The 17,293-nt window shown below is 40.3% G+C and overlaps 1 protein-coding gene across 2 annotated transcripts; it reads left to right on the top strand.

Annotated features, from left to right (window-relative positions):
• Nucleotides 1-3,028: 3,028 nt before the first annotated feature.
• Nucleotides 3,029-16,552, top strand: hs2st1b (heparan sulfate 2-O-sulfotransferase 1b). Of its 2 annotated transcripts, none has more exons than XM_069679873.1 (7): nucleotides 3,029-3,560; nucleotides 7,396-7,634; nucleotides 12,598-12,683; nucleotides 12,994-13,132; nucleotides 13,215-13,312; nucleotides 14,908-15,065; nucleotides 15,253-15,389. In XM_069679873.1, the coding sequence occupies exons 1-7, from the start codon at nucleotides 3,437-3,439 to the stop codon at nucleotides 15,294-15,296; spliced, it is 888 nt and encodes a 295-aa protein (XP_069535974.1). In that variant the 5' UTR covers nucleotides 3,029-3,436; the 3' UTR covers nucleotides 15,297-15,389. The 2 variants fall into 2 exon arrangements, with proteins under 2 accessions (XP_069535974.1, XP_069535973.1); XM_069679872.1 differs by having other exon boundaries at nucleotides 3,041-3,560; nucleotides 15,248-16,552.
• The last annotated feature ends 741 nt before the right edge of the window (nucleotides 16,553-17,293 follow it).

The raw sequence follows: 17,293 nt of genomic DNA on the forward strand, positions 1-17,293 counted from the left end.
AGTTTATTTCAGATACTGACCACATCTTTGATATAAGCCGTGTTCTTTGGTTAGACGCTGTCTGTGTTTGGGTTTTAACCAGCACAGTCCCTGTCACTCCTGTGGGGTCAAATGTTATTTTAAGGCAAGGTCTGAAATGTCTTGATAGCACAATTAATAAAAGTAATATTTGATGATAAACCTCAGTTAAGTTCCGTTTCTGTCCAAGAATTGGAGCTTGAAGGAGGTTTCTCATGTTTCCTCCATGTTTGAGGAAATCTGGATCGGCCTGCAGAGAACACACACTCATATCTCCGGCCTTGCTTGTGGTTCGGAGCTCAGGGGAGGACAGATTGGGCTATGTGATAACTTTTCTTGGCAGGATTGTCCACAAACAGTCCTTTAAATAGATTCTGTATTCATCACAGATTATGGAAGATCTGATAAAATATGTTTGAAGTTACCTGCCAAGTTAAGGACGTGAGTTGCTTCACCTGTTATGGATGAATCAATAATGAAAGTCTCGCTTCAGTCCAGACATTAAGTCAACAAGAGGATTTCAATCATGAATGCCAGTTCATTCCTCTATTTTTCTATTTGTTACATGATTTTTTTGGGGGGCTTTTGCCTTTATTATATAGGACAGCTGACGAAAGACAGGAAATGTGGGGAGTTGAGAGTGGGGACAACATGCACCAAATGATCAGCAGATCTGGAGTCAAACCCGCGATCAGTGCGTCAAGGACTGCAGCCTCTGTACACAGGGCGCCCGCTCTACCAACTGAGCTAAACCATTTGTTTTTATGTTGTGTGTCTCACTGGTGTTGTAAAACAAAAAAAGTACGAGCAAAAATGCAAAATGTTGACAAGAACTTTGACTTTCTCGTCTCAAAAACAAAAGTGGACTCAAACATGTAGCTCCAGTTCTACCAGTGATGATCAAACACTCACACGGCTGTTTGTTTGTTTCAGCTGAACAAAGAGGAGGGTGTGTACAATCGTACCATAGCAATCGTCTCCCAGAAAAGAATAATAGCAGCTCTTTATATTAAGAATTTTATAACAATAGTGTGTAAATATAGTGCAAAAGAGACCCACCATGATTCATTGTACACACAGGTTCCAGTGATCCAACAGGGCCACACTTGTCTCTCATTAAGATTGCATTACCTTCAGTTAGCTGCAGACTTTTAGCTCCAGTTCACTCAGATCCCTTTTCTTGGTAAAGTTTTTGTTCAGGTGGGACTTTCTGTTTTCATGATTGACTCATTCCTGAGACTCTGGCTCCCCCTACTGGCTGAGGAATGCATCACTGCTCTGTAAATGAAGCGTGAAGAGCATCCAATCCCTTCTTCCTGTTTTCCACTCCAGAAATACACCAGTATGTGTTTGGATGTTCTCCACATCCTTTGAGATATGACCACTTTAACTCCAATAAAATGTCTTCATGTTACTTTATCAGTATGAGCATAAAAATCATATAACTATGACTACTACTACTAAATATTCCTGAACTTGGAAGCCTGAAATGTTGCCACTAGCTACCACATTAGCAACAAACACTTAGGGGTAGGGTTCTCACATACAGAACATGTAGTTGGAGTAAGTTGACATGTGGTTTTGGCAAGAAGATGATTCTAAGCTTTACACTAAAAACTTACCGCTCATGGGAGGAAGACGTGGAGGCAGCCTATGAGAGGAAAGAGGAGAAGTACACCGAGCTGTCTGCGGCTTGCACAGGAGCAGAGTGGAAGGCATCCACCTACCCCCTGGAAGTCGGCTGCTGAGGGTTTGTTGGAAAATCCACCCAACAACTCCTGGGAACACTCGGAGTCACCGGTCTCAAGCAGAGGAAGCCCTTAAGGAACAGGAAAGGATCTTAGGGTGAGCTGCAAATTGTATGCTCAGTTTTGAACTAATCATTTTTGTCCCATCAGATACAGTATTGTCACAGTAAGTATGATTACAATTTGTTTTGCTCTCACAGTATATTTCATTAGTACAACAGCATCCAAATGCCGCGATCTAGTCAGATACATTGTAAAAGAGCAGCATGGTGTTGTCCTATTAACTCTGACCCATTACCCCCAGTTACTACACTATTTCCAATATAAAAGTCTTAGCAGCAACATGGGACAAGTTAAAGGGACACAGGATTAAAGAGGAGCTCCAGTAACAGGTGCTGTGTTTGAGCTGAGACCCTGAGGGTCAGTCTACAGTGAAACAATGGAGCCAGGGCGCTGTGGGTGGAGGCTTGGACACGCTGCATCAAACTGAGCCACATAAATCTCTTCAGTAACAATACATTAGGTTATAGGTTTGCTCAGCTGCACTGCATGAAATAAGATACTTTAACGTGTTGCAGAGAATTGTGGTTCCTCTGAGAATGTTGTCATTACATTTAGTCAGATGTTTGTCAGAAAACTACTTTTTAAACTACAAATTTCCTTAATATTACCTGAGCCTGATTTAGGTAAAGTTTTCCTTTAGAAGATTTAGCAAAGATTCAGTGCAACAGTCGGGTGTCATCTGAAATGCTAAGAACCAGAAGTTACATTTGAAATGTGTTAAAAATTTTGAGGTCAAAATATGTAAATAGAAAATAATAAATAAATAAATAGGGTCCAGGTGGTGCAATGTACCAGCCGACTGAGAACATGCAGGGCACAAATGAAGCTTTAAGAGGAACTTCTGAGATAATTGAAAGTTCTAAACTCAGCCAGTACTATCTAGCGAAGATACAAGATGTAGACTTATGTTTTATATTTCATTTGTAGCTTGTTTCTGTGATTATTTCCTCCTTTTGTTGTCTTTTTCAACCATTTATTGCCACGGTACATACGCCAGTACACAGTCCACTAGGTGGCGATATGCATATTTAACATGTGTTTGTGAACCTCCTAGTAACACAGAAGAAGAAGAGAAAACGAAAACAACGAAGAAGATCTACTCCAGTGATGCTTCTTGCTGCAACAAGCCTTTGCAAGCTGCTGCACGTAACTTTGAAGTTTGCTGTCGCTTTTGAGGAATTATTCTCCTCCACCCTCATTTATATTAACATATATGGAGCTGAGCGGACTCCGCATACTGCCGACGGGTTCAACAGAAGCAAGGCTGAATTAAAAATGCGGCGAGACAAACGCCTTACATTTTAAAGAAGACGCTAGCATGAGCTTTACGTGGCTTAAAAATGATAGTTAGCGGGGAAGCTAGCTGGTGTTTTTTTATTTGGTGCTGTTAACCGTGTAGGATGGCTGTGGAGTTGTTACCTATTAAATAATGGCGTTAAAAGGCTAACGAGTGTTAGTTATTTTCGTTTGCTTAACGTGAGTCAACTTCATCAGTTGTTTGGCAGCATAACGTTAATTTACGACATTAAGTAAGCTCCTTTGCTGGATTAGCAATTAGCAGTTGATCTGTTTAGTTGTATTAGCGGTATGGTTCATCTGGTTGTTTGATGGGGCTTTTAAGGACCACGATGCCGCCGAAGATCCAGCTTTTGGCTGTTTTGGCGTTTGGAGTTTCGATGCTCTTTATTGAAAACCAGATCCAGAGACTGGAGGAGTCAAGAGCCAAACTCGGTAAGACAACAACAACTTTGGTAGCATAGGTTATTGTAGCCTTCATGCAAAGAGAATCATTACATTCATTGTTGAGGCTTTGGGAATATGAAGGAATTGCTTGATAATCACAGTTTTTATGCACCTAGTTGAGTTTATTTAGTCGTAGAAGTTTACTTGGTTTTATGTGCTAATAGATAATTATTCTATGACTCGACTTCGAAAATACAAAATTACAGTCCTCCATGTATTTAAAGATAATTCATATGGGTTTTTCCTAAAACATGCTCATCAGCAATCTCTGATATCTCAACATATCTTGCAGTGGTAATTTTAAAGGAAACGAACGCATCCAAATCCAGTCAATATAGAAAAGTGATTCAAAGTTAATGTTGTCAAGCTTTTCTAAAACAATTAGAATAAAAGTATTGAAGTATAAATTATTGGGCTCTATACAGAGAAGAAACATTGAATGTTGAGACTTCGGGAATATGAAGGAATTGCTTGAAAAACACAGTTTTTATAGACCATATGTTGACTTCATAGAATTAAGATAACTTGGTTTTATGTGCTACTAGATCATTTTCTATGATACATGCTGATACTAATACATGCTACTAATAACTACTAATACTAGCTCAACATGTCTGTTCAGACATGAATCTTGGGACAGCTCTTTAGTTAATCCAAACAGGTATTTCAAGCTCTCTATTTTGCAGCGAGTTGTTCTGTTTGATTCAGGGTTAAGCTAGCAGTGAAACGATAATTTCGTTAATTGAAATAAAAATAAAAACTACAATTTTCAAAAAAACTTAAACTTAATAAGAACTACAATGAACAATGCCACACAAACTGAAACTAAATAGAACTGCAGGAAAAAGTTAGTTTTCCCCCTTGATTCACACTGTGGTTGCCATAGCTACCACTTTGTCCTGCTCTGTCTGACTTCTCGAGAGACACTGGCCTCATAAAAAGGCCTGATGAAAGTCATATTTGATGTCATGCATTCTTTCATCCTACCCTTTTCAGCTTCTTTAAATCAAGGCTTTCCTCTTAATACCTGAAAAACTAAAACTAATAGGAAGACTAAATAAAAAATAAACTAAAACTAGTCAATTCCTCAAAATAAAAATAAAACTACTTATGAACTCATTAAACTAACTAAAACTAAACTGAAATCTAAAACCTAAATGAAAGACTTACTAAAAATAAAAATGAAAATTTAAAAACTATAATAACTCTGATTTTATACCAAAAAAAGTTCTGACAACCAGTTTTTCTTCTTCATTTGGACTCCCAGAAGTGGACACCTAATTATAGCAGACCTGTGGTGTTTACAAAATACGTGATATCAAAGTTCACGTACAGTGGTCTGTGATGTTAATAATTCTTTATTTTTGCTCAGACTACCTTACAGGGTATTTTGCTTCTCCCTTTAAATTAATCTCATGCGCTGACTGCTGGCTATCAGCCATTTCACAAGTCTAGAATTGAGACCTAATCTATTATATTGACCGACATTCAAACGACATGCAAACACTGGGTGCATTGTTGTCTTTATCTTTAATCTAATAAGAAATCGGCTAATACCTCACAATAGTAGTTGTATCTTGAGAGAATGCATTTTAGTGTTAGATAATAAGATAGTGAACAGTAATAAGTGGCTGCACATTTAACTGCATAATGCCTTTAATTACAAGGGCTAAGAGACCATCCATCTGCTTTCATGCAGCGCTGCACACATCCTGCAGACACATGGCCCTCTCTCTCATGGTGTCAGACACTGAAGTGCTGCAGCAGGATGTCTGCATTATATTGAGTGACACACAGCCGCTCCAACAGATACTCACAAGGCCATTGCTGTAATTGGCTTTAATTAACATTGCAGCGGAGACAAGAAGTGGGAGAAAACACTTTTAATTATGCCTCCTGTCAATGTTATCATCAAAGGCTTAATTGCTAGTTTCAATGTTATTGTGTTTTGTTGTTTTTCTTAATTAAGGCGAGCTAACAAGCCTTGCTGGCCCTAATTTTAAAACTACTTGTTAATTTATACAACAGATGTACCTTTGTCTTTGTCTTCATTACTGTGTTAGTGGCCTCACACCTGCTGTGCTTGCTGCAATATGAGAATAACAACAAGCATCAACTAACTTTTAGCTCATTAAAATCCAGGCAGCAGAGAATGCCAGCCTGTCCATAATCACATCAATTGAAGATTGTATTGATCCACTTTCGAACTGCTTGGCACACACAAGCAAACAATCATAATTAGCAACATCTAAAAGTTTTTAAAAAAGTATGGCTGACCGATCTGAAATGGTTATAATGGAGCTGCCCTCTAAAAGTTTATGATTCAAATAACCAGCCGAGAGGACCCTGAGTGGACTTGCATTTTGTCAGTCGAATCTCCGCACTTGTTTTCTAGCTTTGTCATTGGACAAAGAGAAATGCAGGAGCAACAGCACGGTTCAGGGTTTATTGTTCCTGAGGTTTTTACCGGGAGCTAAATAATCCAAAGAGGTCTCCTCCGCTGACAGAACTAATGATGATCGACATATAATTAAAAACAGTGACTGTATATAAAGATGGATGATGTGCCTCCATCTACTTTCATTGTACAAAGTTGAAACCAAAATACCCCTGGGGCGGGCGCCGCCATCTTGCACTAGTGATGTCATGTAGAGCCAGAGGTGCGCAGTAGAAATCAGCAGGTGGAGCTGCTGTAGCCACTTCCGCTAACCAAAACACACAATTAACATACCCGCGTGTTTAACAGCAGAACAGCCTCTTGTGTTGGTCTCAAGCAGACGTTCACAGATATGGAAACTTCAGTGACTGTAGTGTTAGTGTTGGTTACGTCTCTTCTCTCCGTTCCTCCTCTACTCTGCTACTCAGGAACAGGTCGGCTGCAGGAGCCGTATTTGTCAATCATCCTTTTAACAGCATCAAATAACTAACTAAAACTAAACTTGTCAGAAAAATAAACATTTGAACATAAATCAGCATGATAAGAACTAACTATAATGACAGAAACCATGTTTGAGAAAAATGTATTTGACGTGTATTTAGATTTTATAGTTTGACTCATGTCCCATCTGTTAACATGGAGGAGGCGGACTTTATGACCTATACTGCAGCCAGTCAGCAGGGGGCGCCCGAAATGTTTTGGCTTCACTGTTGGGGAGCTGTCACGTTGGCCATCTTTTTATACAGTCTGTGATAACATCCTGTAAACACACTGAATAAAGTAGTGTCACATTAAAAATCTGTGTTTTTACAACTCTGTTCTGCAAACACAGGAGAGGCTGAGGTCTAACGCCGGGAACACACCGGACGCGGAAGTGCCGCGAATAGCTGTGAAGAGCAGACAGAGAGAGAGCGGAGAAATGCGCGTCTGGTGTGAACAGAATTTCGTTGCGCGGCGCTTCGCAGTGCTTCGGCATCTGGTGTGTCCCCGGCGTAAGCTGCACGTAGCTTTTTTGTAGGAGCTCTGCTTGTTTTTAGGGCGATGGTTCCTTCAGTTTTTGTAGTTCAAAAGGTTTTAACTGGTATCTGAATTATCAGCTGATGTCTCCCCTCCAAAATATACAGGCTTTATTTCCCTCAGATGCTCCTCTGCAGATTTTGGACTGTTTATAGCAGTGGTGCTGCTAACTTTAGCTCACTACCTGACTAAAGTCCTTCATCCAGTTAAATTATATAGTTAAACATGATGATAAGTAGGGGTGGGTATCAAGAACCGGTATCTTTTGGTTCCGGTTTGTGATTGGTCCGGACCGATAGTTCGACCGATAGGATTTGACAAATGAGTCGAGTACAACTCCTAAAAAAATATAACTTTTCGTACATACAGAACGCACTATCGCCAGACACGAGGTGGCTGAGGTAGAGCAGCGTCACAGCGAAGATGCTGGGCGGGAACAATCACCACTGCCGGAGAAAGACGACATGGTCATCATCTACAACAGAGTACCGAAGACGGCCAGCACGTCCTTCACGAACATCGCCTACGACCTGTGTGGGAAGAACCGCTTCCACGTCCTGCACATCAATACGACCAAAAACAATCCTGTGATGTCTTTACAAGACCAGGTAAGACCGCTGACCACGACTATATTAAGATGCAATAGTGCAAAGTATTATAGAGATTTCAATATCCCATTAAAATATACCTATTTTACTTTCCCTCACACATTTTTTGCCAATAAAAGCAGCTAGAGAGAAACTTAACTCTACCTCTAACATGGGCTCATTTCTGTCATAATACTTACAATGCATCACGTAATACAACAAAGAAGCAACGGTAGAAGAGGCCTTTTTTGGCATAACATTGGTTCAGCTTATGACAGGCTTGTGGGCGCTTTGATCGTCACAACTTAAAATGTGGAATTAAAAATAGTCTATTGTTGTGGCCACAGTTGTAACATGAAACATTTTCATATGACTCTGCCTTTAATACTCTGAAAGACAGAATAAATAAAGGCTGTGAGTGCTGCTCTATTAACAGGCCTCACATCTGTGCTGTGTTGAACTTCACCAGCAGTGTTTGTTGGTGAAGTCACAGACTGTTTATTCTGTTTCTGTGATGTTCTCAGCAGCATCTGCTCGTTGTTCGAATCTGTCAGTGACTTGTGTGGAAGAATATGCAGAATAAAAGGATGGAAGTTTAATAGTGATGCATTATTTCCTACTTTCTATCAAAGGCTACAATCTCTTAAAGACTGCAGGGTCTGGAAGGAAAGCTGTGCTGATTTTGGTGTACAAGACATTTCCCAGAGAGGAATCTGTAAGTCAAGGTAGCGACAGATAGATGGCTCAGTCAGAAAAGAAGCATCATTCCATCTGTTTTAACTTGAAAAGAAGTAATGATTAGTTCTAGTACTGGCTTTGAAATCAAAGGGACTTTGCGTTCAGTGATTCTCTGGAGTGTAAATATGCCTATAGACTTTGCAAAAGCAATCACAACAATTCAAACTGTTTGTTTTATGTCTTATTGTAAAAAACAAATCAAGTGAAGTTTTGGCCCGAATCTGTGCAAGACCATGTGATATCAGATTGTGCACTGAATAACTTGTGAATCTCAAGGCTTTGATGTAAATCAAGAAAAAAACATTCAAGCAGAGACATGCCTTCATTTCCCATCATTCAATAGCACTAATGTTGCAAAATAGTGCTAAAATACACTGGTACCTGCCAGAGATAAGAGGGCAGAATGAAATGCTGATCCTGCAGAGTGGGTTAGCAGTTAATGTGTTGAAACATTAGCATTATACTTGTGGTGAGATTAAAAATAGGATAGACAAATAGACAATGATTGGATGTTATACCTGCCTACATGTGCACACTCTGCCGGTGCATTCATTGTGCATGACCATATTCTTCTATAAGCTAAAGCTATGGAGCTAGTTGCACAAGAATGGCAAAGAAAGGTAGTTGCATAGGGTAAAGTTTTTGTATTGAGTCTGGTTTGCAGCAGTGAAACACGGGATCAATGGGTTCATGTCATATGACGGTTGGTTTAGAGTCTTTGTCCTGCTACATGGTAGAGCTGCTAGATACTGGAAAAAAGTGACATTGTGATAACTTTTTGTTTTGCGGTATAAACAAGCGCAGGAAATTATACCAGATAAATGCAGTGTGTTTTTATGTACATATAAACTATCAACAATCATACTTTTTCTTTTTAACAGAAAGAAATCCCCTCCTCCTTTTATCACACTGATCAGTGACTCTGACAGTCTTATGAAAAAGAGAGAGTTCAGGTGGAGCGCCGCGTTTCTTTATAAAATAAATACAAACAGACTTGTGGGCTGCAGTGGCGTTACTTATACGGTATGTGATCTACCATTTCTGACGATGTTCAAACGTATGTATAAACCCCCTGACAGTCACTTTTTTAAAACAAAAGCTCACCGTCTCCTGCTTCCTGTCGGCACACACAACCTCATGCAGTGTGCGCTGCAGGTGTAGCCACTAAAAGCTTCGTTAACGGCCCGTTTATGTGGCCACAGCGTCACGATCATCCCGCCGATATTATCTGTGACGGCCGCAGCATTGCGTGCTTGTTTACAGTTTACAGGCAGGTGACACACACACACACACACTCTGCAGCACAGCGGTCAGTTCACTCTGTGCTCTGATGAAGAGCTGCACCGATGTGATATCAGATGGACTTTTCATGATGAGCCATGGGAAACTAGAAACTTGTGACTTTTCCTTTTGCACTAAGCAACAACACAGTAGCAGCAAGACCTTTTTCAGTCAATTTACCTTACTATCGTACGTTCTGCGATGTGAAAATTGCACATGTGCTCATTGCTAATGCGATTGTAAATTAATATATGGTTCAACCTTACTACATTGTTAAAAAATGGTGGTGATATGTAGATAATAGATATGGTATTCATGAAAATGGGCACTGTTCATCCCATACAGACCTGAGAAACCTCAGTCTTTGAAAGGCTCAGGCTGTGTAGAAGTCCACATTGTAACCTCAGTTATTTTTTCATTGAGCGTTGGTGCAGTGACAAGAAAAGATGACTTTCTGTATTCTGACTGAGATAGATTTAGAGATGACGTTAATCTGCAGACTCGGACTTAAAATATGTTCCCTTCTCTTTAGCATGAAGTCACATGATGACAGATTAGGATATAACAGATCATGACCATAAGTCAACGTTTGCTGCATCAGCCTCTAGAAACAACACTATGGGTGTCGACTGTTCATCATGAAAGGAGAATATTGTTTGAGCTGGTGTAAGTTCTAAGTTTGTGTCTTTCTCTTGTGTGCACATAGACTGTGTGTGCATGGGTGGTATCACTACACATAACAGCTTGTTACACTGGCTGCGTTTGTATTTCTATCAGTGCAGCTCAGGACACATAGTGTGAATGCCTCAAAGCTAAACTGGTGTTATTCCTGTCTGCTGGTGCCAAGGTAATATCCTGTCTGCCATCTCACAACAGGCCGCCCCCTCCATCCTGCACACAGTGTCTGCACAGGGTGAAAGAATCAGTCTGCTGGCTCCTTTTAAAACAGGAACACTCAGACATGTATCCAGTAATAGCATTTAGCGTAGCCAAAAGTTTGTTTAATTTTGGCATGTTTTTACTCTCAGTTTGTGTCAAAGATAACAGTCATAAATGGAGATGGTGTGCTGGCCAGGAGGAAGCTGGTTCAGTTTGATGTTAACTCATTAATATGTCCACCTTGTTTTGATGTGAGACCTACAGCACTGAAGCATTTTGAGAAGTTGGAGCAGTGTGATTTTTGTGTTATACTTTTGACTAAGGGTGAACTTTCCACTGCAGAGAAGGGAGTCATGTCCTCCTCAGTTTTTTTTTTTTCTACCCAACTTTTATTGCTTCAGTCAGATTTTCTTCCTCTTCTGTCGCTATGAAAGATGAAAGCTCCTCTGATGTCGTTCGGAGCTGCTTTCTTTGCAATCACAACGATACGTTTGCAGGCACCAGCGAGTGGTGAGGTGTGTAGCATTTGCCTTCAAGCTTAATACAGTCAACCCAAACCCTTTTTAAAACATATAAGTCAATACACGGCTCTTTATAGTAAAGATGCAAATACCACATTGTCTATTTGTCTAAGTGTACAGTTAATCAGAGAGTTGCAGAATGTTGCGTTTTATCATTTGGGTAAAACAAAAGAAAGACAGCTTTTCCCAGTAGACACGAAAAAGTAGGAGTGTAAGGGAACATCGCTAAAATTAAAGTGGTAATCTCCAAGATCTCAGTTTCGTTCTCTTTGGCGCCACCTATGGTGATAAACGGTTATTGCGGGAGCACACTTCCCAGATATACCGACAGTGTCACATGTGTGACGTCCACGGTTGGCTCCGGTTGTAACTCGTGATTTTCCTGGCTGACGGTCGCTTTCCTTTTTAGACTGTTTGCTTCATCTGAGCATCAAGTTTGTTTCTTTTTCTTTGGATTGTCACTCATTTTTGAGGGTGTATCTTTAGTTGTCGATCTTTTCTTTGTTTGTGCAGCTATAGTAGATTACTGTTTACTCGCAACACAAAGCAGCCGCTTAGCTCCGCCTACCCTCTCTTGCAGACCAACCACTGCTGGCTAATGGAAAACGCGTCACTAACTGGGCGCTGCTTGGGATTTTTTCCACTAAAGTTGCACCAAACACCCAGTCTGTAATAATGCAAATTAGGGCTAGGTACTATGACAATACAAATTATATCGTTAAAACAATATGACAAAATGACGTATGTGTTTTATATATATATATAATATATCGTCTCAATCGTGATGTCAAAATTACGTAAAAATTGCCGTAAAGCAGTTCAGCTACTGGTTTTATGACAGCGCTTTACGTTCTAATCCTTGCACATGGGAGTGACCCTGGAGTGAACCATAGAGGGAGGCGTTGTTTATTAACATGGACATTAACATGCAGGAAAGAACTCTCAGTACTTTCTATTTGTCAAGTATTCAATTCACACAGGCTTGACCAAAAATACGCATTACCATGTGGTTATTTCATATGGACTAATTATTTGTTAAATGACCAGAAACATGATTTATCGTGATGTATATTGTTATCGAGATATGAAAAATCCTATATCGTGATGTAGGATTTTGGCCACATCGCTCAGCCCTACTGCAAATGCAAAGGCTTTCCTCAGTGGGCCAAAGCTCCATCACCATCGTGTTACCTCATTCAGCGATCGATCGTGACTTAACAGACATTAAGACATTAACGATTTATTTAAATGAAAATCTTCGAGATTATTACTGTAAAGTAACAGTTTACATGCAAAGATTTTACTGATAATTTCAAATTGTAATTCTTTGCTCAGACTGCACATTATAATGTTTGATGATACATTGACTGTAATAAAGACAAATCAAGCAAAAACTACCTCACCATGTCTGCAGACTTGACTGCAGCCTTTCCATGTCCTTTAAAAAAACTGCAGTGTATCAAGCCTCATTGAAATGAGCTGTCTACTAGTTGTTGTTGTTGTGTTTTTCCATGTGCCTGAGTTTCCCTGCTGCTCCATAATTAGTTTCCATTATCTTTCTACAGGTGCGCTTTGTCAGGAACGTCACCTCGTGGAGAGAGATGAAGCCCGGCTTCTACCACGGCCACGTAGCTTATCTGGACTTCTCAAAGTAAGGCCCTTCATCTCCTCTAATACCATTAATACACAGATTAAACAGTTAGCAGATAAAGGGAGGTCTTGTATTGATCGCTAACGCGTGCCTGGGTGTTGATTAATAGCATTGTTGTCCTTATCTCCCCTGACACTATTATTTCAGTGATCACAGCTAATTATCCTAATGGTGTAAGTGTTCGTCAGACCCTGTTAGCTTACAGTCTCCCTGATGCTGCTACACATTCACTGATGAGAAAGGTCATTCTTTAAAGCACATTTATGAATATTAATCTGTTGTCTGGTCTGAACACTTCCTGTTTGTCTAGATACGGAGCAAAGGCGAAGCCCATGTACATAAATGTGGTGCGGGACCCCATAGAGCGCCTGGTCTCATACTACTACTTCTTACGGTTTGGAGATGACTACAGACCGGGTCTACGACGAAGGAAACAAGGAGACAAAAAGGTCTTTAACAACATTATTTGAGTACGACTGTAAATAGTCTGCACATAAAAGCTTCATTATAAGTGTTTGTGTTGTCTTTCAGACCTTTGATGAGTGTGTGTCGTCAGGGGGGTCTGACTGCGCTCCGGAGAAACTCTGGCTGCAGATTCCCTTCTTCTGTGGACATCATTCAGAGTGCTGGTGAGTGGCCTCAAGTAGCTGTGGGATTTAAGATCTCTTATTAATGCAAACTGCCGCCTGCTGCACCAAAAATAACCCTTATAAAACAGACTGAGGGCCTGAAAACCAAAACAATGAGCTGACACTCAGTATAACCTCTGAAGCTGAGGCAAAGTTCATCACTCCGAGCGACGGCTTTCATTGTTCTCACATCATTATAGAAATTATAGCTTCATCAGCAAGTTAAACATAAAAGAAAACCTAAAAAGGCCAACAGTAGGCCACTGAATTTGGATGTGATGCTTTGAACAGAGACACTAGCTACATTTCTGACTGTGCTTGGTCTAATCTAGTCAAATGTCAAACACTAGAAAGAATAGAAATGACAGCAAACAGTGACATGATCGCTCCTTTCACACATGCATTGCCAGGCTTAGGGAGTAACGTTTTCTGTTACAGTTACATTTAAAAAAGGGGTAATTAGATTACAGATACATTTATTAGAAACTGGGATTACTGGCAGGATTACAATTTTAAAATACATTTTTAAATGAAGACGATATAATACCAGAGACGCTCTGTAACATTTAAGGTCTCATTTCTAAACACACACGTGACGACAGTTATGCTTTCCTGCTGTGAAATGTTGTCATGATCCAAGGACTCGACATCAAAGAAACATTTACAGGTAAGACCAACCACGAGTGTTAGCTGCACAGAACCGTCGTCTTCTTCTAATACTGAACTTGCATGCGTGCATACTTAACATTTAACATAAGTACATTTAAATATAATTACAGCTATTAATTTAAACGGGCATTCACACATAACTATAGTGTTTAAATGTCTTTTCTTTTGGCTTTATTCGCAGATTTAGTGTTGAAGTAATCCAGAAGGAACTGAAAGTAATCAGTTACATTACTTTAATATTTTGATACTTGGATTAGGTTACCGATTACATTTTTTAACATTTAATTAGTAACTGTATCGAATTACATTTTTAAAGTAACCCTCCCAACCCTGTGCTTTGCACTCCTAAAAATGACCCGATGACATTGTCCGGATGGGCTGCATGTGTGACGAATATTTCACCCAGATTTTATGCAGACTTTTTCCTGCCAGGTGAGCTGATGTGTAAACTCAGCAGGGAATAGTCAGGAAGAGTCAGCAGAGTGGGCGGAATGATGACGTTATATCATGCGACCGCTGCAAAACCAGAACAGCAACCATAACAGGATGATTAAAAACATCTGAGGTTGAAGAAGATGAAGCGTTTACCAGACGACAACAGCAAAGATGTCTGCAAATTGGAGAGATGAAGAGATTCGGGAGCTTCTGGCTGTGAGGGCAGACGCTTAAATTGTTCGCCAGTTGTGAGGACCGGGGTGTGCTTTTTATGTAATGTCCTGTTTTATGAGACCCACCTCCCCTGTCTGACAGGGAAAATCTCCCGCTGTGAGGGTCAGACTGTCAGAAATTTTCTGGAAGCTGTCTGGAGTGCATGCGTGAAAAAGGGAGCGTTCAATAGCGGAAGCATGTCACTGATGTGTACATTAGGGTAGACACAAGCACCAGCAGATTGATCTGATTGATACCATGTGCTGTTTTGTGTGCAGGAATGCAGGCAGTAGGTGGGCGCTGGAACAGGCCAAGTATAACCTGGTGAATGAGTACCTGCTGGTTGGAGTAACGGAGGAGCTGGAGGACTTCATCATGATCCTGGAGGCGGCCCTGCCACGCTTCTTCAAAGGGGCCACAGAGCTCTACAAAACAGGTACAACTACAACACTTCACTGTCAGCCAAGACTACTCCAACATTTGTATTGAGTATATATTCGTCTTGTGGTGTCTGTTAAGCAGCTCTGTTGGCAGTGAAATCGTCATTCAAGCCAAAAAATGATGTTGCTGAGCTTGTCTAGACTGACAGACTCATTAAACCCTCTGATGTTCTGCCAGGAAAGAAGTCGCATCTGCGAAAGACCACCGAAAAGAAGCCCCCGACTAAAGAGACAATATCCAAGCTGCAGCAGTCCAACATCTGGAAAATCGAAAATGAGTTTTATGAGTTTGCACTCGAACAGTTTCAGTTTGTGCGAGCCCACGCTGTCAGGGAAAAGGACGGAGAACTGTATGTCCTGGCTCAGAGCTTCTTCTATGAAAAGATCTACCCTAAAGTGAACTGAGGGTGCAGCGAGAACAGTGACAGGGGCTGCACAGGGACTCTGTGAGGACTCTAGAAGTCATATACACTGGGAAGAAAAGACACAAGTTCATCGAGGGATGCTGGGGAATGCTTTTCTGGGATTCAAATTGAGAGCACAGAAAATCTCTTCAGACTCGACAGTGGAATTTTTATGTGGAATGTGTCTAATTTTTTATTGCTGGTGCAGCTGTTGGAGACTTAACATGGATAAACTGTCAGGATGAACGCGGGGAAAGAATTCAAGCCCACAGAGGGTGAAATAGTTACTGAATGTGTCGAAAGACCCAAACAGAAGCAGCCTTTGATTTATGAAGCTGTGTTTGGTCTGAGTGGACCATCAAAATCAAAGCAGCAAACCTCGTCAAGTTCATCAAGTTTAAAAGCATCCATTAAATGTTTTGACAGATTTGAAAACAAAACTTAAGTCAGAAAGCTGCTCAGCTCCATGCTGTCTTTTCTACGTTTTTTTGCACACTACATTTAGATGCACAATCTTGTTTACAAGTTACAGAACATAAAACTGTTAAAAGAAAATAATAATCGGAGCTGCATTTGTACATACTGTTGAATATGCAGTGAACATGTTCTTGGACCAAATGGTAGCAAACTAAAAAAGATTGGACCGTTGCATCCTTCGATGCGTGACTAGTAATTTTTTATCCCACTGAGATGTTCTCATTTTTAGACATTAACAAATCATGAGTATTTTATCACACAGATAGAGCGGTGCATCTTTTTTATGACTAGTAGGCTACAGATTTAGCCTGTGACCGGACCACAGCAGGAGCAGGAGAAAGGGACTAATCAAAAAGGAGAGAACACAGGGTTAACCAGAGCTTTGACTTGGTCACAGGGTTGTTTCCAGCAGGAGGAGACAGGGCCAGAGGTCAGAGGTCAAACTCATAGTGCCTTTATTACAAAGTTTAGGACATTTTTTTTCTTGCATTCCTTTTCCTGTGATCGCACAATCATGTTTTCCAGTTTATGTGTGTATTCTTATGAGCTGCGGTTCCTGTTTTTCTTCTGTTTCACACTCTAATGACCAAAACATAAATACAATCTGCAAACTTCTTGCCTCGTCGTACGCGTACTGTATTCTCTACTAGGAGTTGTGTTAGTTTGTATTATGTTACATATCTAATGGCCTTTTAACGGCACCTCTGTTAAACTTTGCATAAGCTTTTTGAAGGTCCTTATTTACTGATACAAAAAACTGGTCAAAACTGTTGCATCATAGACTTATAGTTTTGAGTATGCATCAACCAAGAAGGTAATACATCCAGGTAATAAGCTCCAAAATCCCCATGCCCTGCATTTCCCATAGTGCAACTGGATAGTATCTTGTTTTTTAAGACTGCCTGAAAGTACCCGTTTAATGCATGAACATTATGTGCTGTTACAGCAGGACCTCCACACAAAGCTACCACAAAATATTGTCTCGTCTGTAAACTGGCCTGTATGGTTCCGGATAACTCCAATTAATTAAGCACTGTCACACAAGAGGTAGTTATATTTTATGGAATATCATCATTACGATGATATTCATTACAACGTCACAACCTCGTGTGTTATAGTGCTTTTATACAACAGTTATACAAGCTGCAAATAGTAAAAACTAACAATCAAAAACAGATGACTTTGCTCCACCAAATCAACTAGTTCCACAACTTAACTGAAACTGGACTTTTGTTGCTAAGCAACCCAAACATTCTCCTGCTCTCTGTGTCTACAGGCGACCACAGATCAGCTGTTTATCATGTACATTTATCTGTATGTTTTAATTTATCAAGCAACCAGTG

The sequence above is a fragment of the Semicossyphus pulcher genome, unplaced genomic scaffold (genome assembly GCF_022749685.1).
Source record: "Semicossyphus pulcher isolate SPU_LCO1_2020_fin unplaced genomic scaffold, fSemPul1.0.p SCAF_4, whole genome shotgun sequence".
NCBI classification, from domain to species: domain Eukaryota; kingdom Metazoa; phylum Chordata; class Actinopteri; order Labriformes; family Labridae; genus Semicossyphus; species Semicossyphus pulcher.